This window comes from Equus asinus, chromosome 5 (genome assembly GCF_041296235.1).
Source record: "Equus asinus isolate D_3611 breed Donkey chromosome 5, EquAss-T2T_v2, whole genome shotgun sequence".
NCBI lineage: Eukaryota > Metazoa > Chordata > Mammalia > Perissodactyla > Equidae > Equus > Equus asinus.
In genome coordinates, this window is record NC_091794.1 from 98,042,645 (window position 1) to 98,064,891 (window position 22,247).

At 58.9% G+C, this 22,247-nt stretch overlaps 1 protein-coding gene across 30 annotated transcripts in view; it reads left to right on the forward strand.

Annotated features, from left to right (window-relative positions):
- Positions 1 to 22,247, forward strand: part of RAP1GAP (RAP1 GTPase activating protein) — a 65,617-nt gene that overhangs the window by 24,080 nt on the left and 19,290 nt on the right. For 27 of the 30 annotated variants that reach the window (XR_006527608.2, XR_006527606.2, XR_011503584.1 and 24 more), the window contains 5 exons: positions 12,241 to 12,334; positions 18,647 to 18,682; positions 19,843 to 19,890; positions 21,133 to 21,171; positions 21,636 to 21,821. Coding sequence is in view for 16 of the 30 variants with exons in the window: in XM_070510751.1 (XP_070366852.1) it covers positions 12,241 to 12,334; positions 18,647 to 18,682; positions 19,843 to 19,890; positions 21,133 to 21,171; positions 21,636 to 21,821 (403 nt within the window). In the remaining 14 variants the exon portion in view is untranslated. Of the gene's footprint in view, positions 1 to 12,240; positions 12,335 to 16,088; positions 16,292 to 16,970; positions 16,995 to 18,646; positions 18,683 to 19,842; positions 19,891 to 21,132; positions 21,172 to 21,635; positions 21,822 to 22,247 lie in introns of those variants that run through there. The other 3 variants (XR_006527602.2, XM_070510754.1, XR_011503583.1) reach the window with 3 other exon arrangements.

Here is a 22,247-nt window from a genome sequence, read left to right on the forward strand (position 1 = left end):
CGTGGAGCTCACAGTCCAGAGGGGACATGAGGAGGAGGTGGCCCTAATCAGGGTGATGAGTGTTCATTGGGAAGATGTTCTGAGAGCTCACACCCGGGAACCAGGGGAGGCTTCCTGGAGGAGGTGACACAGAAGCTGAAACCCAAAGAACAAGTTGGAGTGGGCCGAGTAGCAGTGTATCTGTGTGTGTGTTTTGGGGTGGGGACAGAGGGCCAGTGCCAAGAGAACATTCCAGGAAGAGGAGGCGGCAGGTCAGCAGCGTGGAGGAGAAAAGCGTGTGGTGGCACGTGCTGGGCACAGGACAGAACCGGACCCAGCGGCTGCAGGTGGGAGAGACAGCCACCAGGGCCCGCTCTGTTGGGACTTCCTGTGGGTGCCCCGAGGGTATGAACCCCGAGCCACCGTGAGGTGCAGGCCTGCCAGGGCCCCTCTCCCACTCTCCTCCCCATCCCGGGACTGCTCCGCGCCGTCTGTCGGCCCAGGGCTGTGTGCGGTGTGGATTAACTTCTCTGGGTCTCCATTTCCTTGCCTGTGACATGGAGAAAATAAAAGTGCCTACCTTGAAGGTTGTTGTGGGGTTTAAATGAGAGAATGTGTGCCAAGGCCGACAAGCAGGGCCTGGCATGGGGCAATGCCAGCGACCACGGTCATTGCCGTGCTGTCCTTCTGTGCGGGGCCTGTAGAGGGGGCAGGATTGCTCAGTGTGTGGACTCTGCCCTCTGGAATCTCACCGCCTGCCGGGAAGGGACACTGGCCTACCCGTGAGCGTGCTCCCCGGCCACAGGCACTGACCTTGACACTGGGCCTGAGAACACTGGCTTTGCAGCGAGCCAGGCTGCACGGAGTCCTGGCTGGGCGGCCTTGGGCAGTGCCTCCCCTTGCGGCGCCGCGGTTTCTTCCTTGTGCCGTGGGGGTGTCAGCAGTCCCCACTCAGGGTGAGCGAGAGGGCTGAGGAGGAGCCTTTAAAGGGCTGGCCCAGCCCTTCCAGGCCATGTATTGCAGAAGAGAAGAAACATTCTGAGCCCAGGGGAGCTGGAGAAACATTGCTCTTGCTCTCTGAAGCTCGTTTTCCTACCTATAAAATGAGAAGATCGGCTATGAGACACTCTGATGTGCTGGGGTTCCAGCGGAGTCAGATAGTCCCTAATTCTGACCTGGTCTGTTTGCTATGTGACCTTGGGCTAGAGACTTAACCTCTCTGAACCTCAGATTCCACACCTGTAAACAGGGACAATATTCACCTCACAGGATCCATTCAAGGCTTCTGTTGGCCATTTGTTTACTCAACAAATATTTGACTCCCTACCATGTGCCAGGTGGTGTCTAAGAATTGGGGATACAGCAGCAAATCTGACGGACATGGTGTCTGGCCTCATGCAGGTTACCTTCCAGCGTGGGAGACAGATGCAAAATGAGCTACTGGACAAAATAACTTCCGGTGGGTAACGGGTAGTGAGGACAGGGGCTGACTTTGCTAGGGGCACCAGGGAGGGCCCTGCGGCCTGAGTGGGAAGGAGCCGGCTGTGGGAAAGGTAGTCCAGGCAGAGGGCAGAGAAGGTGTAAAGGCCTTGAGGCGAGAACAAGGTCCTTCCCCCACCCCAAACCTGGAACATTCCGGATCATCTCCTGGCAGCAGGGGGAAGGTGGCTGAGCAGGCAGGGGGTTGGGGGCCCACCTTCTCTCAGATCAGAACTGCTGCTCACGAGGCGGGCCCCCGGGGTGGGGTGCAGGCACGTGAGGCCAGGCTGTGTTGCACCTCGGGTGAGATGGGAGGTGCAGGCAGGAGGCTGGGCCTCTGGCCAGCCGGGGTGGAGCTCACTGCAGGGTACAGGCAGGTGGTCAGCCTGGCACCCACCTGGCCGGCCCCTCTGCCCAGAGGTGTTGTGGGGTCTGGCACAGGGACCCTGGGCCTGACTATTTCAGGGGGGGTTTGTGAGGGGAGCGGGGTGGGCAGGGGAACTTGCGCCTGTTTCTCTCTCACCCCAGCCAGCCTGGGCCTGGGCACCAGCCACAGATTGCCTCGGCTGTCCCCAGATCTGGCCGGCCCACGGGGCCCGGGGTTCTTTGAGATGACCCTCAATGTGTGCATGTGCGCACGCACACACTCGCACAGTTTCCCTACTCACAGCAGACGGCCTTGTCATGAACATAGAGTTAAATACACACACTCACTCATGCACAGATCGTAATTGGGTGTCGACCGTGTGCCAGGCCCCCCAACAGATCCAGTCCCCTCCTGAGGAGGCTAGAAAGAGGGAAGCCGATAGTGACCTAACAGTCACACCAGGACGCATGTAAACCAAACCAAGAAGTCCGTGATGGCCCAGGACAGGCTTCAGGGAAGGCCGGACAGGGTGGGGGCAGCCTGGCGAGGGGGCTTCAGCGAGGCTGTAGAGGGCAGCCCGTGAGGTGGGCTGATGGACGGCAGGGAGAGTGTAACGGGTAGAGCAGCCAGTGTGTGCAAAGGCCCAGAGGTGGGGCAGACACACAGGGCCTCTGGGCCGCGTGAGGCAGTGGAGGCTCGATCCTGCGTGCCGTGGGAAGCCATGCGGGCTTTTAGGCAGGCGGATGACGTGACAGACACAAACACTCTCGCATACAAACCCACGCATGCCCCAGACACGAGCGCCTTCTCTCCCACCCACATTTCACGTTGCTGCCGGGCCTCCCATGCACACCCTCACCCCCAGTCACACGCCCCACCAGGCAGAGCTGCAGAAGCGCCGGTGTGGCGGCCAGCAGAAGCATCAGGCACCTGTCCCGCCTGCCTGCTGATTTTGCGCACATGCCCCGTGCACACACGTGCAGGATCGCGGAAGGCGGCTTCTAGCTTAGCGAGCTTTCACCTGCCCTATCTCATTGAATTCACACAGCCACCCTGCAGGGAAGAGTTACCGTCGCCATTTTACAGCTGAGGACACTGAGGCTCAGAGAGGTGAAGTGTCCTGCCCCAGGCCACACAGCTAGAGCGCGACATAGCTGGGATTTGAACTCAGGCCTCTCTGACTTCTAGGTCTGTTCACTGGCCCCCCAGACTCAGGCACACGCAGCTATGCTCACCGCCTTTCCTGGCTCTCACCAAGAAGGTGGCCAGTGACCCTCAGCACCGGTCTTCCAGAAACAGGTTGATCAACAGGGAAAGTTAGGGCCCCACTGTGTGCCCACCTGCCTCGTGATCCTGCAGCCTTGCGGGGGTAGTAGCAGTGGTGGGGCTGGGGACCTGCCAGCCTGCCAGCCCGGAGCAGCTCAGGGCACGGAGCTGAAGCTGGGAGCAGAGCCTGCGTTTGCCTCTGCCAATGAGGTGGACAGCCCTGTCCCGCACAGGCTAACCCCTGCTGGCCTGGCTCCCAGGATGTGACAGCTGAGGTCCCAGGGCACAGCACTGTGCCCAGCTGCTTGGGCCTCTTCTCTCCGTGACCCCAGAGCAGGTTTCCTAATGCCTAATGTAGAGGAAAGAGTATGGGCCTCAGAGCCAGCCAGGACTAGGGGGACAGCCCAGCTCTGTCACTCCTGGCCGGCGGACTTCGGCCATGGTGTCTCACCTCCCTTGGTGTCAGCTTCTCCTTCTTGGACTAAGGAGTGGTGAATATCTCCTTCTCGAGATGACTGGGAAAGGTCAAGGAGTCGGGTCCCCCGAGAGCTGTCTCATAGCAAGTGCTCCGTTTTGAAAAATCTTTCATTTTTTTCTCATTACAAAAATAATAAGTGGTCATCATAAAAATCCAGACAATACAGAAAAATGCCTCCTGTCACAGGCAGAAGTTCCGAGCGGTCCGTCTTCCCAGAGGTAACCCGTGTGAACTTTGCCACGTAATTTTTTATTTTTACAAGTGAGATTTTTCCTGTGCAGTTTGATTTTTTCACTTAACAGTAGGCCTCAAACCCCTTTTCCGTCAGGACCAGAGACCTCCTTGTCGCTGCCGCATGTTCCGCATCCGTGTGAGCCTTGATGGGCATAATGAGCTTCCTGGGGTGAATGTTGGGATGGCTTCCAGGTTGTGTCTGTCACAAACCCTCCTGCCACGAATGGCCTTTGTTCATTTGTGTAAGTATTTCTGGAGAATAAATGCCTAGAAATGGAGTTGCTGGGCAAGGAGTCTGCACGTTTTCATCTTCAATAGGAGGGGCCACCACCTGTGGAGAAGCCGTAGCCCTCTGTGTGTCCACAGCAGACCCAGCAAATCCATTTCCTCTGAATCAGTGGAATTTATCCGCTGCCTCTGCCCTTGGCCACGGGGACCCCAGAGTCATCAAGAGGCAAAGATTCCAAACATGGGAGGCGCCTGGGGGGTCGTCTAATCAAGCCCTGTGCTCCCTTACTCCTCTTGTCCCCGCACCTTCAAATCTCCTTCCCTGAGAGGCTCTGCCTGCCCTTGCCTGACAGGGAGCTCACTACCTCGCACGGCTGACGGTTTTACTCTCTGCCGGCTCTGCTTCTCACACCGTTTATATTGTACTTTAGTCTCGCTTCTCGTGACTTTCACCTTGGAGTCCTGCCTCAGTCCTCAGGAGCCTACAGAGGAAGGAAAGAAGGAAGAAAGGAAGAGAGAAGCTTAGGCCAGGCAATGCTCAGGGTTCATGTTTACCTACAATGTATGAGCTCATTGAATCCTCATGACAGCCTTTGGAGGCAGGCACTGTTGTCCTCATTTTAGAGATGAGGAAATGGAGGCTCAAAGAGGTTAAGTAACTTACCCAAGGTCACACAGCTGTTAAGAGGCAGAGCTAGGATACAAACTCAGGCAGTCTGGCTTCAGAGCCCACACCTCTGATGTTACACTGCTTCTCCAGGAAGGAGCCTGTAATTTATTGAACACCTACTGTATACTCACCTCTAGGCTAGTCAGATTGTACATATAATATCTAATTTGTTCTACACAACAGTTCTGCAAAGTGGTGTTACTATCCCATTCTGCAGATGAGGAAACAGGCTCAGAGAAGAGAAGCAACTTGGAGGAGTCTCAGGTCCCCTCCACAGCCCCTGCGGCGCAGAGGAAGCCCTCCAGGATTCTGGTCTCAGCCAGTTTTTGGTGAACGCAGCTCCCGGGTCTTGCTCCCCGATTCATGCTCCTGGGGAATGTCAGAGCCGGACCTCAGCGTCGTCTAATCTGAGCCCCAGTGTTCAGTGGACACTGCTTAGGTTATGGTGACTAATCCTGTGCACACAGCGATTTAGAGGCAGAGCCAGGGCCTCTCCTTGTCACCTTTGGTTAAGAGACGGTGACCTTGTCCCTCTCCAAGGGGGTTTTACCTTGGCCCAGCAGGGACTTCTGCTCCCAGCCTGGCCTGGGGCCATAAGGCAGCCAACCCACCCACAGGGAGGGAGAGGGATGGACTAAACAAGGCCTCAGCACTGGAGGGTTCAGTGTCTGGGCAGTGAGGCCCAGGGAGTGCCGGGAACAGCTAGGGGACAGTCCAGGCGGGTGGCACTGGGGCTTTGCTTTGAGGTGGGGGAGGCCTGGCTCACCCCGCTCTGATGCCAACACTCAGCACATTGTCTGGCCCAGAGCAGGTGTCAGGATGTGCGTCCAGATTGAGGGAGTGAGCACAGGCATGCGGGCAGGTGGAGGAGTGGGTGAGTGAGGGGGGGAGTGGGCGGGGGAGCACATGGGGTTCAGAGAAGGGAGAGGACACCCCCCCACCCCCGGGCAGAGGCGGGAAGGACAGTGAGCTTAATGAGCGAGGCTGGGCTGTAAGACCACGTGTGGGCTTTGAGGTGCCTGGAAGGTCTTTGATCGTGGGTGCTGGCCCACCCTTTCCCCAGGTGGCCATTGGGTGCCAGGCCCAGCAGTGGGAGTTGTTCTGTGCTGATGGGGACAAGGAATGGAACAGCGGAGTTCAAGCTTCAGGTGTGGCATTTGGGTAGGCCGCCACCTCTGTCCGGCTGCATTCAGTTGTCTTCTGTGTAGAGTGGAGACCACATTCCCTGCTGTAGGTTCCTTGCGAGGCTGCTCTCAACAAGGTCTCAAGCGAAGGCAGTGTGTAAACTGTAAGGTGCCAGCTGGGGTAAGCAGATGTTGTTATTACCCGGGCAGGAAGAGGCCCCATGGCTAGGTCATCTCAGTGTCACTCCTCCCCCTGCCCTGGGCGCAGGGAGGAGTCATTCCCCAGGGAGCCGGGCAGGGTCAGGCTTCGGCCACAGCAGGGCTGGGCACCTGGGCAGGGGAGGCGCTGGCTGGCAGGCAGCAGGTGGACGGGAGGCCTGGTCCCCAGGTGCTGTGCCCCGGGGGGGAGCCGGTCCCATGACCTCCTTTCTGGGCTGCTAGCCTGCTGTTTGCTCAGGAGGCCACCGCCTGGCCCAGCTCCGGGATCCGGGTGTCTCGGCGCTCGGCCAGCACAGGGTGAGGCTGGGGGCCCTGTGTGCTACCTTCCTGCTCACCCACTCTGCCCAGCCTGGAGCCCGAGGCCTCTCCTCCCACCCCAGGGGACCCGCCGTCTCTGCCTCCCGTTGGCTGTGAGAGCCCTGGCCCGGCTTGCAACCTCGCTGAGCCTCAGCTTCCGTATTCGGAAGTGGGGTGCAGATAAGAGCAGCTCTCCATCGGGGTTGTTGTTCTAAGGATTACAGGACGTCGCAGCCCTGGGCTCCCTGCCCTCACGCCCCCTCTTGAGTCCTGGCGGAGCTCAAAGGTGCCCGGGGAAAGCAGAGCCAGGAGCCACCATACCTGACCCCCTACTACCTTGTCCCTCCCTGGGGGCCTCAGGAGGAGGGGGCCGGTCTCTCTGCATCTAGTTTCAGGAACTCGCTCACCGGGCCGCCCCTGGCCACCTTCCCTGGCACCTTGGCAGGGCCAGGGGCAAACGGGCAGGAGGGGGGGCTGCCGGCTGGTTGAGCTCCGAGACAATGGGCCTCTGTGGCCCCTGGGGGAGGGGGCAGTTCCAGGGCCACCTCCAGCCTCTGGTTTCAGGTGATTAGAGTCCCCTCAGACTAATGTCATGGCTGCGAGACACAGACAGCCCCCAAGCCCCATCCAGAGGGGCCCTCCGCACCCCTTCTCCCTTGGAGGTCTGGGTCCCCTCCTCCCACATGCATCACCGGGTTGGGACAACCAGTCGGTCTCATGGAGACCAGGAGACTCAAGGGACCCTGACCCCTGGTGACCCACGCTGGGCTGGCCTGGACCCCTCAGGCCCCTGCCCTGGGCTAGCCCCCCCAAATCCTTTGTGGCCCTGTGCTCCCTGGCTCCCTGAGCCTCTCCTCTGCCTCCCCACCACCAAGTCTTGTTTCCCAACTTGTGTGTGTGCTGTCCGGCCCCTGTCCAGCTCTCCTGATCCCCATCACAGCCTTCCTGCCTTGGGGGTCACATGTCCCCTGCTCTGGCCACCTGAGTTTCACCTGTTTAAATTGAATTTTAAAGCACGAATAGTTCACCAGGCAGAAAGGAAGGAAAGGGAAGCCCTGGGTGGAGGGAACAGCCTGTGCAGAGGCTCAGCGGCATGAAACAGCGTGGCTTGTTGGAAAACTGCCTGCAGCCCCGCCAGGCTAGGACAGGGAGGCTGGGGCAGGACAGGAAGGGGGCGTGTGTGGAGGCGAGGCTGGGGGTGAACGGGGGCCAGACCCACCTGGGACCTCCATCCAGGGCAGCTATCTCTGGATGGTCAAAGGGCCAAGTCCTCCTCACAGGACAGCCCAGCCGCTCCTCTGGTGTCCTGAAAGGGTGGGATTCCCCAGGAGAGTGGCTAATAATTAATAATAATAATAACAGCAAACACTTGTATTCCCCAGCTTCCTCTGCTCCCTGGCTCACAGCAGCCTTATGAGGTGGGTACCTTCCCTCTCATTTTGCAGAAGAGACATAAACACAGGACCCTCCCACCAACACTCCAGCTGGTTAACAGGTGGGAGCAATGCAGGGAGGCCTCTGGTGCCCTGTCCTCGGTCTTCCCCATCCTCCCACCATGCCGGGGTCTGACGTGTTTTGCAGAGTGCAGGGCCCCGCCGAGATGCCCCCACCCCGTGCAGCATCTGGAGCCCTGGACTGGTGGAAGTCCTGGGTTCTAGTTCCTGGTCTTCTCCCACCAGGCTGGGTGGGATCAAGGTGGTGGTTTAACTTCTCCAAGCCTCAGTTTACCCTTCTGGGAATTGGGGATCCTAGCAACTGCCTTATCTCCCTCTCCAGTTCCAGTGAGACTCCCAGGAGGGAGCAGAGAAAGAGGGCTTTTGAAAAGTACAAAGAGCTGCACTCACGACAGTGTGATTATTATTGTTACCTGATGTGGAGATAAGGGGAAGGGGAGGAGGTACAGAGACGGTTGCCAAGAAACCTGGGTGCCGGCAGCTTCCGCCTGGCCCCGCCCACTCAGGAGCTGGGCTGCCGGGCCCTACCCCCACACCCCTGCCGCGCCCTTTCCCTGGAAGAGATGGGTGCTCCAAGAGCGGGGGGAAGCTGGGGCCAGCTGGCTGGTGGCCATGCACCCACAGGGCCTGAAGGTGACCCTGGAGTGTACTTGGCCCAGACTCAAGGCTGGCTGCTGCTTTCTGTGTGACCTTGGGCAAGTTACCTCCTCTCTGGCTGCCGCCTTTTCCTGTGTCCAGGTGTCCTGTACCTGTAGGCTGGTGTCCAGGCAGACAGGGCAGGGTAGGAGCCGGACCTAGGGAAGATGCTTGGTGGTGGCTGCAGGAGCCAGGGGCTGCGATGGGGAGGTCACTGTGGGCCATGGCTAGGTGACAGGACTGAGGGCCTGGGTTGAGAGCTGCTGTGATGTGTGTAATAGAAGAACCCTGGGCTGGGGTTAAACCTGGCACTGCCCTTTCCCTCGTGTGATCTTGGGCTTGTCACTTAATCTCTCTGGACCTCAGTTTTCTTATCTGGAAAAAAGGTTGGTAATAGTCCAGCCTCACAAAGCTGCTGGGTGATCGAATGAGACAAGGTCTGTGTAAACTGTTGAGTGCTGTGCAGATATGACTACGGTCATGGCAGGAGGAAGGGAAAAGAGGGGAGAGTTCCCCATGTCCCGGCATGCTCCAGGCACGTCCCGGCTGCTGTGTGTGCGGGAAGATTGCAAAGCATTTTAAGCTGAGCCAGGCCATAGGGTCAGGAAGGTTTCCAGAGAAGTGGGGAGGGGGCAGAGACTTCGGGGACCCCATGTGAATAGAATGGTGGAGGCCAGGAGAGGCAAGGTGGGATAGGAGAGAGAGGAGAGGGGCAGAGAGGTTCAAGTGCGGGAGGAAAATGACCGAAGAGGGGAGGGAGGTCTGCAGAGGCAGAAGGGGAGGGGAGCGGAGGGCTAGAAAGGGGGCAAGAGATGGTGAGGGAAGAGAGGCTGAATTTATGGATTTCTTCGAAAGCATTGAGCAACTGCTACTTAGTAAGAGGCGGTATACTGTAGCATTAGGGCCCAGCATCCAGACCCGGATGGTTGGGGGTTCAGGTCCCCTGTATTTCACTTACTATCAGCGTGACCTTGGACATGTTGCTTAACCTCTCTGTGTCTTTGTTTCCTCCTCTGAAAGATGAGGGTTAAACGAGTTAATACAGATAACGCAGTTAGAGCAGAGCCTGCCTGCGGTACGTCCTGTATCGGCATTGGCCGCCGACGCTGTTGTTACTATTATTATTACGACCTCTCCATCATGACTTGCTGGGTCCACAGGGCTGGCTGTCCATACTGTGAAGTTCACATCTTGGGCTCTGGAGTGACAAACCTGGGTTCACATGCTGGCTCTGCCTCATTAGCTGTGTGACCTTGGGCAAGTTAATGTACCTTTCTGAGCCTCTGTTTCTTCATGTGGAAAGTGGCAGTTTTTGAGCACCTGTCTCACTGGGGAGCTGTGAGGATTAAGTAAAACCGGGCAAAGCACAGGTCCTTCTGTCCTTCTGTCCCTTCAGGCCTGGGATGGATGGGGCCAGACAGGCCCCAGAGCTTCTGATTTCCTGCTCTGTCCTCTTCCTGGAGCAACTTCCCCCCCCCTTTAGCCTCAGCAATGACCTTTGGTGGAGGAGTCGCCTGGGGAGTTGGGGGGGCTGGACATTGCCGGAAAGGGCGGACTCTGGCCAGCCAGGAGCTGGAGAGCTGAGGGCCTCAAGGCAGGGTCCTGGATGGAATCAGAGCCCCCTTATCTGGAGAGACCTCCCTAGTCCTGCACCAACATGAGCTGTCCTAAGTGAGATGAGTACTTGGACATGGGGAAACTGAGGCTGAGAGGGTTCTAGAAAGGGAGTGCATTAGAGAGCTGCTGCCAGGCTGACCTGCAGCAGCTGCTGTCTGAGCCTGGGGGAGTGTGAGGAGACAGACAGAAGGACACCACACAAATAGCTTGATCATGGGCAACCACCTCCACTCGGCCACCAGGGCCGCACCCAGACAGTGGTCCCTCCCCTCAGGGGGACCCAGCCACATCTGGGCTTCAACCCCAGGACTCCCTGGCCCTTGGGAAGCCTCCGCTCTCCATCCCACTGGCACTGGCCCTCCTCGGTCAAGGGCATGGCCTGTAAATCCTGGCTCTGTCACCCACTTGCTAGAGTAAGCGGCTTCACCTCTCTGAGCTTCAGTTTCTCCATCTGTAAAAATGGGGATACATAATGCCAACCTCCCAGCACTGTAGTGAGGGTGTGATATGTTTGACATAGTTCTGGGCACATAGTAGGTCTCAACACAGAGCCCCCATGGCAGCCTCAGTGGAATTCGCCTGGACCATTTCTATGGGCCTCTCGCTATTCGCTCGTCTCCAGTCTCTCCCCCCCCGTCATTGCACCTTGCTGTCTACAGGAACCCGGGTTTAGGCCATTCCCTTGCTCACAAACCTTCGGTGCCTCCCTACTGCTAACCTTCCTTCATTCATTCAACTGTTCATCCATTCAACCAATACTTAATGAGACTTCTAACCTAGGGAGCCAGAGTTTACCATGAGTGAAGGAATGCCAAAGAATTCATGGAGGGAACACCTGCTAGCTGCCGAGGCTTTGTGATGAAGTTTTTTGGAAACAGGCTGAGAGGGGTGTGTCACTGACTCAAGGTCACACAGCACGTCAGTGCCTGGGAATATGTCCCTGACACTGATGTCATGGGCTTGCAATGCCACTGCCACCATATCTTTCTTCTGGGTCAAGCACTGCCCAGAGCAGGGCCCCCTTGTAAGACGCCGGCACCCCTGGGAGGTGGAGGGGCGCCTGGTGCCTGCAGCAGGGCCGCAGGCATTCCTGGGCCGAGGGGAGTCGGCAGGAGGCTCAGAGCTTCCGCAGGGTCTCCTTCCTGGGCCAGGCTCCCGCAGGCCCTTCCCCTGTTGGGGTGTGGCAGTCCCAGGTCTGCCTGAGTCAGGCCCTCCCAGGGCCGCTGAGGATCATCTGGTGGCCTGAATGACTCACCCTCTCAGGACCAGCCTGGGTCGATGGGACCGGGGTGCGTGTGCAGCCATGACAGGGCGGCCCTAGGAGGCAGGCAGAAGGCAGGTCTGCTCACCCGGCCCTGGGCTCCCTGGGTCCCAGGAACCACTGGGCACTTCCTCTCCCTGATCCCAGAGGTGGCCTCCTCGGCAGGCTTTCTGGGGTGAGGAGCTGACTTCACCCTCACCAGACCTGCTTCCTTTCCCCAGGGAGGGGCATGGTGTGGGCAGAGTCTGGGCTCAGAGTCAGTCAGGCAGGTGCTGCCTCTGCTGCTGACGGGCTGTGTGACCTCTGCACGCCCTGGGTCCTCACCTGTAAAGAGGGATGCAGCATGCTGAGAAGCCTGTGCCCTCAGGCCTGGAAAGAGGGGCTCGGCGTGGGGCCTGGAGCCTATTGGGCCCAGTAACTGTCCTGGAGCCTAGTGGGCCCAGTGACTGTCGGTTATTGTTATTGTTATTAATAATAGCAGGAGCTCTGTGGCCTCTCAGCCCTAAGGCTGCTGCCTCCCTGAAGGCTCAGGGAGGGGTCCAGACAGGCTGGGGCTCCCTGCTTAGTCCAGAGGTGAGGGCTCAGCCCTTTACAATGACCCTCACTGCCCCCTGCCTCAGTCTACCCACCTTCAGAATTTCAGACTAGGCTGTGGATACCTCGTGGCTGGAGCATGTGTTAGGGAGCCCTAATGGAGAGCTTGGGGAGAGACCCTGTCCACATCTCTGATCTCTGGGGAGGGAGGGCCTGTTTGGCAGTGCTGCTCAGGAAGCCCCTCCTCTCCCTTCTCCTGGGGAACCCAGAACGCCCTCCTCCCATGAAATCTACCCCTCCTCAAGTCCCCCAACTCTCAGGGTGACTCTTCCTCCCAAAGTTCGCCAATCTCCCAGCTTGGGTCTCTCTCTGACCTCAGACTCTTTTTCTCTTCCAGGAGGAGTGATGGGCAGAACCAGCGCTTCCCTCAGGCACTAGACCTAACACGAGTGGACTTAGATCCCTCCCACACTGCTTCACGCCGCCCTAAGGTAAGTGTCCCTCCCCCACTGCCTCTGGTCTGGACCCCCTGGGGCTGAGGGATACCTAAGAATGACTACCGGGCAGAGGTCAATTGTTCAGGGAGATGCTGCTTGTGGTTTAGACCCCCCGAGGGGATCCCACTCCTCACCCCTGGGTGGGCCTGGCCCAGTCTCAGAGGTGGAACCAGGGTCTGCAGCACTTTTGGGGGCTGGGGCAAAGCAGCTGGGAATAAACATGCCAACCAGCTCTTCTTCATTATCTTCATGATCCACAGCACCGTCAGTTTCCTCCTCTGTAAATCGGGTATAACCCACTTCACAGGGCCATTGTGTGGATTAAATTAAAAAGTGCCCATGAAGCATTCCATGCACAATATCTGGCACAGAGTAAGAGCCCGATAAATGAGGCCATTATTGTGGTTATCATCAAAATCGAATGTTTGCCCAGCATCTGATTTGTGTCAGACTTCGTGCTGGGCGCCGATAGGACCAGAAATCAATCTGACACAGACCCTACCCTTAAGGAGCCATAGTCCAGTCAAAAGATACATAGCTAAACAATTTACACAGAGTGTCAAATACCAATAATAACGGCTGGTATTTATTGAGATTTACTATGTGCCAGGTAGGTACTTACTGCTTTACACGCAGTATCACATTTCATCCTTAAACTATAAGTACTATGTGATAGCTGCTACTTTTAGTCCCATTTTGCAGATGAGAAAATCGAGGCTCAGAGAGGTTAAGTTACTTGCTCAAAGACACACAGGTAGGATGCCACGGGACTAGGACTGGAACTCAGGCTGTCTGATCAGAGTGCCTGGTCTTGTGGCCTAATGCAGAGAGTAATAAGCCCTCACTTTTGCAGCACACTTTACAGTTTCTAAAGCACGTCCACAGACATCATGCCCCTTGGTCCTTTCATCAAACCTTGGGTGGTAGGCATTCTCCAGATGAGGATCTAAATGCTCAGAGAGGTGAAGTGGTTTTCCCAAGGTCACAGAGGCAGGATCTGCCAAGCTGCTCTCCCAGCGCTCTGGCCTGGAACAAGGGCCATGTACTTCTCCCAGGCCAGAGGGCAGGTGGCCAAGGAATGGTGTCCTTGTGGGGGACCACCACCTCCAAGGGGGTCCCAAGTGGAGGTCGTAGGGACAGCATCAGGGGGTTTCTGACACCCTGTCCTGCTCGCTGTGCCTGAGCAACAGCCCAAGACTGGGCCATGTGCATCCTGGTGCTTGGCAGGAACGAAGCGACTCCATGGCAGCTGGGTTCACGAGTGAGGCTCCCAGTCCCCTGCTAAGTACCTGGGAGGAGGCCTGGGTTCTCACCAAGGGCCATGTGCCCTGGGACCCTAGCTTCCCCTCCCTGGGCCTCAGTCTTCCCATCAGGACAGTGAGGGTTGGAACAGCCCATTGCCCTGAGTTCTGCCTGCTCAGAGAGCCTGGGGCTGGCCTTCTCAGATTAGCTCCAAGCCGCCGCCCCTCAGGCTTCCTGGCCTCCGCCCTGTCTGGCTAGAAGCCTCCGTTCATGCCAACATAGTCCAGACAGCGGGCTCCAAACCGCCCGGTCCCGACTGCCCACCCCCGCCCCACCCCAGAATCAAGACACAGTCTGTGGATCGTCCTCCTTTGACAGGGGAGGAAACCAGGGCCCGGAGAGACTGAGCGATCTGTCTGGATCCCCAGCAACCAGTGGTGGTGCTGAGGGAACCGAGGCCCGTGACACATTCTCCATCCCCTTCCCCCAGCACCCCAACTCTGCACACATTTATAATGTTGATGGAGCTGCTCTGAGGGGCAAGGGACCTCCCTGGCCAATGGGCAAATCCTTGTCCTTCTCTGGGCAGCTGTGAAAGAGAGGTGACAGTTCCTTCTCCAGACGTCTTGTCAGTTTGCAATGGGGTGATGACTATGAGAGTAACTTGGTCTAAATTGTCATTTTTTTTTCATTGAGGTAACATTGGCTTATAACATTATATAAACATCATGTTTAGATCATGAAAGTAACTTTGGAAAGTAGAAATCAGGAAACTGAACTATTATCATTATCATTACAATTACATTCCCAGGGCAGGACAGAACACCCAGAAGGACATCCCCCTCTCGGTGGGAAGCCACATTTGTACAGACACTGAGCTACCGACCCACCCTGCCCCTGTGCAAGAGTTTCTCTCCTGTGGGGTCGGAAATCTGCACACACATACGTACACAGCCTACTCACACCTACGGATATAGTCAGACAGACACAAAACAGATGCATTCACGTCTGCAGATGTATTCTGAGACCTGCACGTGTACACATGCATGTATATACAGATACACATGTAGAAACATACAAATATACATCCCCATCTGTGCATACACAGCCACATCTGGTCTCAGAGTCACTCACACACACACACACACAGAGCTGCATGCACACGTGTGCACACCCTCCACTCCGCTGGCACACAGACGTCTCTGGAGATGTGAGTAGATCTTGCCTCCCCCCGGGGCAGTGTGGGAATGGATGTTTCTCTGGCTGCATTTCGATGGGTGCCCGGAAGCGCTCAGGCCTGGAAGTGCCTGAGTAAATCAATATTTGCTGCTGTTAATTATTAAAAACAAAGCTACACCATGTCTGGAACACACATCTCCGGAGTTCCCGCCGGCTCCGTGGGCTCCAGCCTGACCCAGGGCCAGGTCTGGGGGAAAGGAAGGCGCAGTGCCTTCCTTCCAGGAACCCTTGGCCCTGGAGAGGGAGGGTGGTGGGCAGCGGCCAGCACCTCCTTCAGGAAGCTGAAGAGAGGCTGGGCACTGAGCTGGTGGGCAGCCCTGCCCCTGCAGGGTCCAAAGCAGCTGGTGTTGACTTGGCTACAGCTCAGAAAGCAATTGCCACTTTCCCAGCATCCGTCTGGGGAGGGGGCACTGAGGCCCCGGCCCTGCCCCCACTGTACAGCGGCAGACACAGTGCAGAGTCAGCTGGAAGGGCCTGCAGAGCACTTACATTTTATAGATGGGGAAACTGAGGCCTACAGATGTGGCAGGGACTCACTCAAGTCTACTCAGTAAGTTGTAGCAAGGCTGGAGCTAGAACCCACATGTCCTGAAGTCCACTCCATACCGTGGGGCCTTGGCTGCCCCTGCCCAGGCATTGTGGTCGCCTCCCCCAGGTTCAGGGGCAGATGAGGCCCCTTCAGGGGTATGGGCATGGGGCCTGCCAGGCGTTAGCAGGGAGGGGAGTTAGGAGGAGGGAGGGGAGAGCAGCTCCAGGCCTTTCCCCGGCTTCCTGGCTGTGTGGTCGTGAGCATATTCCACCTCTTGGAATCAGTTTTCTATTCTGTACAATGGGGATGACATTCGCACCTCCGGGGTGTGGGAAGAGGATGAGACTCGTGAAGGGCCCAACATTTAGTAGGTGCTCCAGAAAAGCCCTGTCTTCAAGGGGACCCCCTCCTTTTCCTGCCTGGCTTCACAGCCCGGCCCAAGAACCCCGTCTTGAGGCCCTGAGGCGGGGTACCCAGAGTCTGGGAAGATAGAGAAGCCGGGGTGGGGTGCGCCGCGGAGAGCCTGGGGGCGCCAGGGGAGGCCCCCGCACGCGGAGAGCTGCCAGCACTCGGCGAGAGCACGCAGGCGCAGAGTCCGGGGGCAGCAGGGGGCGGGGCCTCCGTTGTCCCCGCCCCGGAGCCCCGAAGCCCCGCCCCGGCCCCGCGCCGCCGGTACCTGGCGCCCCGCCCCCTGTGGGCCCGGCGGCCGGCGAGCCGAGCGCAGGCAGCGCGCCGCCGGGAGCCGCCGCCGGAGCCGGGAGCGCGGAGCTCGCGCTGCGGGGCCCGGGCCGGGGCGCGCGGGCCGGAGCCGGCCGGGCCAGCTGAAGCGCCGCCCGGGCGGGGACCGGGGCCGGGCCGGGCGCGGGATGGCGCAGCCGCGGCCCCTGGCGCCCCCCGGCCGTCCGCGGAGGGGCTCGCTGCCCGCTGGGGCCGGCTGGCAGGTGAGGACCAGGGCGAGGGCGGCCTGGCGAGAGGCGCCGTGGGGGCCGGGGCAGCCCGACTTCCTCGGAACCCGGCCGGCTCTGCCCCAGCCAGGGCGGGTGTGCGAGGCTCCGTCATGGAGGGCGTGTTACTTCTGGGCTGACACCGGGCCACCTTGGCCGCAGGACACACCCCTGTCCTGGGGTCCCGGGCCTTGGGCTCTTTCTGCAGCTACCCACGGAACAGAGTGCTTTTGGTGGCTCTGTGGCTGTGGCTACAGTGGCACTGCGTGTGTGTGTGCGTGTGTGTGTGTGTGTGTGTGTGTGTACTAGCCTCAGGACCACTTCCCCAGTCCCCTGCCCCCTTTAGGAGAGGTCTGAATGGCATGGTGTACTTTTGTGTGATGCTCTGGGCCACTTCGCTCACATCCTTCCTTGTGCGGGGCTGTCTGCTGCGTCCGTGAGGCTGTAATTGGGGGTGTCACTTGTTGCTGTGTGTGCGCTCTGGGTGACAGTACCATGTGTCACTGTTTATGTGGCTCTGACTTCCAGTGCGTTGCTCCTGGCCACGTCAGGTCACCCTGAGTGGGGTGCTCTGCGGGATGTTCCTGTGCTCCCGTCGCTGTCGTGCTGGGACTGTGCCGGGCTGAGGCTGTGTGGCCGCCGATGTTGCTGTTAAACAGGGTGTCGGGTTGACAGGCGTGTTTGTCTACCTGGACTACAGGTGTGTGTCTGTGGTTTCTTCTGTAACTGCCTGTGGAATTCTCTTCCAAGCTCACAGTGTTGGGTGTGGCCATAGGTGACCGTGGGTCAGCGTCTCCCGTGGGCTCCTGTGGTGCATTTCACAGTGTGGGTTTCGCCTCTGCGAGCAGGCCTCAGAGCGTGCACGGGGGGTGTTTGTGTCTCATCATCTGTAACAGAGCTCCGTGTGTGTGTGTGAGTGATGGAGAGTGTGAACTCACGTGGGTATGAGGGGCAGTGTGAGGCTCAGACGGTGCCCCTCATCCTTGGTGACTAAATACTCCCGCCGTTGCTGCGTGCTTTTTCTTTTTCTCAAAACTCATTTAATGTCATGGGATCAGGTCTGTCATGTCTGTTACACAGGGCGTGTGACTCTGATGGGGGAGGGTGAGCTCGTACGTGAGAGTGGGGCTCTGTGGCTGAGTTTCCGTGAACATACCTGCCTGTGTCTACGAGTGCACGTTATTGTGTCTCTCAGCACGCAGATGTGAGAGTGGTTTTGTGTAGCTTTGTCTGCAAATACTAGTGTGCAGACCTGCACAGAGGTGGGTTTGCATTTGTGTGTGGGGCTCTTACAGTGCATGGTCCTGTGCGTGTGTGTGAGTGGATGTGCTGTTGTGTAACTTAGGACACCAACGTGTATATGTGTGTTAACTCTGAGTCTAAGAATTGATGTGTACAGACCCCGTGGGTTTGTGTGTGTTTGCTGTCTTTGGGACAGCGAGATTGTGTTTAAATATTAGTGTGCAGGCCTGTGTGTGTTCGAGCAAGAGAGAAAGAGTATGTGTTTGCTGGTGCACAACCCCGCAGCACATATGTGTGAGCTCAGCCGGTGCCCCCACCGTGCAGCAGGAGCTGGCTGAGTTGAGGCCTTGGAGGTGCTGGGGGAGGGGCACCATCGTAGAGACTCTGGGGGCTTCCCAGGCCCAGCCCCCAGCCCCACCAGCCGGCAAGGATGCCGCCTTCCAGGAAGGCTCGGAGGGAGTTGGCGCTGGAGAGGCCGAAGCTGCCAAGCAGCTGGCAGATGCCCGGATTAACCCTGTGTGCTCCCCGGCTAGCCCTGGGAGAGGCTGGCTGGAGTGTGAGTGGGTACATGTGGATTCACACACAAGGGTTGGACCATTGGGACATCCCAGCATTCCATCCCCCACAGCCCCCCAGCCCATACTGCTTGGGGGGAGAGTGGGGCCGTCTTCCAGGAGAGGAGGATGGAACCACAGACCCTCCTGAGGACCCCAGCTGGGCTCTTCTGATGGGCGCGTGGGCCACTCCTGGCATTGCCAACCTTGCAGTGGCATGGGGGAGATGTGTCTCTTCCCAAGGGTCCCATCCCTCTCTGTGTGAGGCAGCAGCTTCCTCCCTCAGGGAAGGGGACTGAGTAGGGTGGGCTGCCTGGGGAGGGCTCTGGGCTCTGGCTGACTTCACTTGGTAGTTGGTCAAACTCTGTGGTCAGCTGCACGGAGCCCCTCCTGCAATGCCTCCTCCACCCCCTCTTGCTCCTCCGACAGGTCCACGGTGGTTGGTCAGAGTTGGAGGGACCGAGAGGGCTGGGGTTGGTGGAGACTCCTCAAGGGCTTAGCAGGGTCAGCTGGGCCACCTCAAGGACTGACCTGCTCTTCCCTATCTCTCTTGCAGAACACAGATCTGTTTGAGATGATTGAAAAGATGCAGGTGAGGTTGGCTCTGTAGCCCATTCCGGGGAGCCATGGAGGTGGCTGTGCTGGGGGTGGGGGTCTTTGCTATGGGAGCCACAGAGGGGGCTGGGGCCCTTGCTGTATCTCCAGCTCTACACCTCTCTGAGGATGGGCCCAGAGCCCTCGGCAGACGGTGCTGGGAGGAGATGGTGGTGGTGCATTGTCCAGAGCCCTCTGTCTGGGGCTCAGAGTAGAGGATGGGGACTGAGAGCATCCGACTCCCTGTCTGACCCAAGGCCCAGGCCCCACTTGCATCTCCCCAGCTCCCATCCCTGTGTAGTTCCTCAGCAGGGCTGGGGTCAGTTCCTCGGTCCACCCCCTCATGCACACACCGTCCCCCAGCCCCCAAGAGGCCCCACAGGCTCTGCAGGACCCCCATGGAGGATGGGAAGAGGGACAGATGCCAGGGCACAGGGCAACCAGAGGCTGTGCTGCAGGTAGGGGGGCGTGTTATCGAGCCAGGCGGCCTGGAGTGCAGCCCCTGCCCCTGCCTGCCCCCGCCCACCCTCCAGCCCCCAGCCCTGGTCTTCCAGACCCCTGTCTGCTTTTGGCATGGGTGTGTGTTGGGAGGTGGGCAGGGGGGTGGAGTGACTTGAACAAACCTCTGGAGCTTTCCCTGATGTCAGCTCTCTCTCCAGACCCTCTCTCCTGCCCCTTCCTGTTTCTCTGCCTCTCTTAGTCCGTCTCCACCTCTCCCCCTCCTTCTCTTTCTCTTTCCCCCTCTCTCTCTCCCCCTCTCTCCCTCTCCCTCTCTCTCAACAACACAGATCTGTGTAGATGCAATAGCCTCCCTCCCCACACTCGCACACACACACACACACACACACACACACACACACACGCCGTGCACACCACCCCTGCCCCCACTCCTGGCAGCAGGCATTCCCGCACCGAACCCCCAGCCCCGCCCTGCCACTAACGGCCTCCCTCAGCCCAGGGTACCCCCCTAGCCGGCCCTGCAGAGGCCTGAGTAGGCAAGCCGGCCAACACCCTGCCCTCGGGGCACCCCCACATCAGCCGGATTTTCCCCTCCTGCACAGGAAGGGGCGCGAGCCTGCGGTGGGGGGCAGCACTGGCAGCGGGCATGGGAGGGCTGTGATATGGGGGGGTGACGGCTGTGTCACCTTCTCTTTGCAGGGAAGCAGGATGGATGAACAGCGATGCGCCTTCCCACCACCCCTCAAAGTAGGTCTGAACCACGGCCCACCCCACCCTCTGTGGGCTGTCTGCCTGAGCTGTCTGCTTCCCGAGAGCAGACCTGGAGGGGGATGGGGAAGGGGAGGCAGGCTCCCTCCCTGGGTGGGGGTGGGGCCTAGGAAGGGCTCCCACAGCTGCCCCTCCAAGCAGCCAGCACAGGAGAGTTGGTCCTGTTGTGGCCAGGGGCCAGCTGAGGGGGTGAGCAGGGTGGACCCAGCCCTGGCCCCAGGAGTTCTGAGAGCTGGGGAGCCCTACTTTGCCCTCAGCCTGGGGCCTTCGTTCCCGCCCCTCCTCACCCCACCTACACCACTGCAAACTCACCCTGCCCCTCCAGGCTCCCCCTTCCCAAAGGCGAAGCCCAATCCTCACAAGACAGCCTACTGGGAAATGTCCGCAAGCCAGTGATGATCAGCAGTAGCAGGAAGACTCAAACCCGGGGCCCAGGTGGCTTCTGTTCTCCTGCTCCCTGCAGCTTCTGCCTGGGACTGCTGAGGGGAGGGGGAAGTGAGGGGTGGCCTGGTTGCCCCCGACCTGCCATGAGGAGACTGACAGGAGGCTGGGGGCTGGAGGAGAGGCGAGGGGGCTCTTGTTTACACTCAGGATTTTCTTGGGGTGGGAGCTGCTAGCTCCTTCAGATGGGCGTATAGTTCTCGGGTTGGTGATTTGGGACCCCAAGAATCCAAAAAGACCCGGACTGGACCTGGGGGAGTGGGACTAGGGCTTCGGGTTAAAGGACGGTTCATAGGCATAAGCCTGATGCTTTGTCCGGGGCAGGGCTTCTCAAAGTGGGGTCCTCAGACTAGTGGTGTGGCGTCACCTGGGAGCTTGTTAGAATGTCACTTCTTGGGCCCCACCCAGACCCACACATCAGAAACTCTGCGGGGGGTGGGGGCGGTGGGGCAACAGCTGGCTGTGTTTAATGAGCCCTTCAGGCCGTTCTCATGCACTGAGGTCCAGAGATTTCTTCTGGGGAGGCCGTGATCCTCCTTTTCCCCGGGCACGAGGAGACCCAGAAATGGCTGCCAACACACTGCGCTAGCCTGCCTCCACCCCTGCCTCCTGGGGTCACCCTTTCAAAGCAAGCCCTGCCCCCTGTGCTATGGGCAGATGAGGGCAGGGCCTGTCTACACTCCAGCCTGGGTGGGCAGCTGAGCCTCCTTCTGGGGAGGCTGGAAGCACAGTGTGCAGCCCCCAGCCCAGTGGGGCCTCGGCCCTGCTTGTGTTTTGCAGACGGAGGAGGACTACATTCCCTACCCGAGCGTCCACGAGGTAACCGGCTGGACTGCCCTGAGCCAGTCCCCACCCCAAGCCTGGAAGGCACTCAGGCAGGGGCTCTGGACGCCAGGTCCTCCTCCCTGTCAGGAGCCTGACCACAGGCCTTGCTGTATGTGGGTGGGGGACTCAGTTTACAGGCCCAAGACTTCAGAGCCCATTTGAACCCGTAGGCCTCTGAGCCAAGGTCATGCTCCCAGCTCTACCTGTCCCCACCCCTCATTCTTTGAGAATGGGACTTGGGGCTCCACGTGGTCCGGGTCTGGGCCTGCAGTGGGAGGGAAAGGGCTGGAGCAAGTCCCCAGGACGGGGTGGATGCGAACCTGAGACCCACATAGGCTCTGGGATTTCCCTGGATTCCCCTTAGCCATGGCAGAAGTGGCCCCAGGTCTGAGTTGGGGTGTGTCCTGGGCCCCTGGTTGGGTGCAGTGTGGGTGGCTCTCAGCTGAGTCCCCCTTCAGGTCCTGGGGCGAGAAGGGCCATTCCCCCTCATCCTGCTGCCCCAGTTCGGGGGCTACTGGATTGAAGGCACCAACCACGAACTCACCAGCATCCCGGAGACAGAGCCGCTGCAGTCACCCACGGCCAAGGTGAAGCTCGAGTGCAACCCCACAGCCCGCATCTACCGGAAGCACTTTCTCGGCAAGGTGGGGTGTCTACTGGTGTTGAGCAGCTGGGCTGGGGAGGGAGTGGGTCACAGTTAGCCCTGGGGGAGGCCAGGCCTGGGAGGAAGCAGCACCCTTGGGCTGGGTCTGGGTGACAGTCCCAGAGCCCTGAGTCTCAGGGAGTGTACATGATGGATTCACTTATTTATTCAACAAACATTTATTGCAGAAGGCAGTGTTATGGCATAGTGGTTACCAGCAGAGACTCTACCATGGTTTGAATCCTGGCTCTGCCCCCTACTACGTGGGGCATCGGGCAAGTCCCTTACTCTCTCTGTGCCTCAGTTTCTTCATCTGTAAAAGCAGATGGTGATGATACCCACCTCATGCGGTTGCTGTGAGGCTTCAATGCTTGTAGGATGTTTAGAATGGCATCTGGTGCAAAGTAAGCTCTCAGTCAGGGTCAGC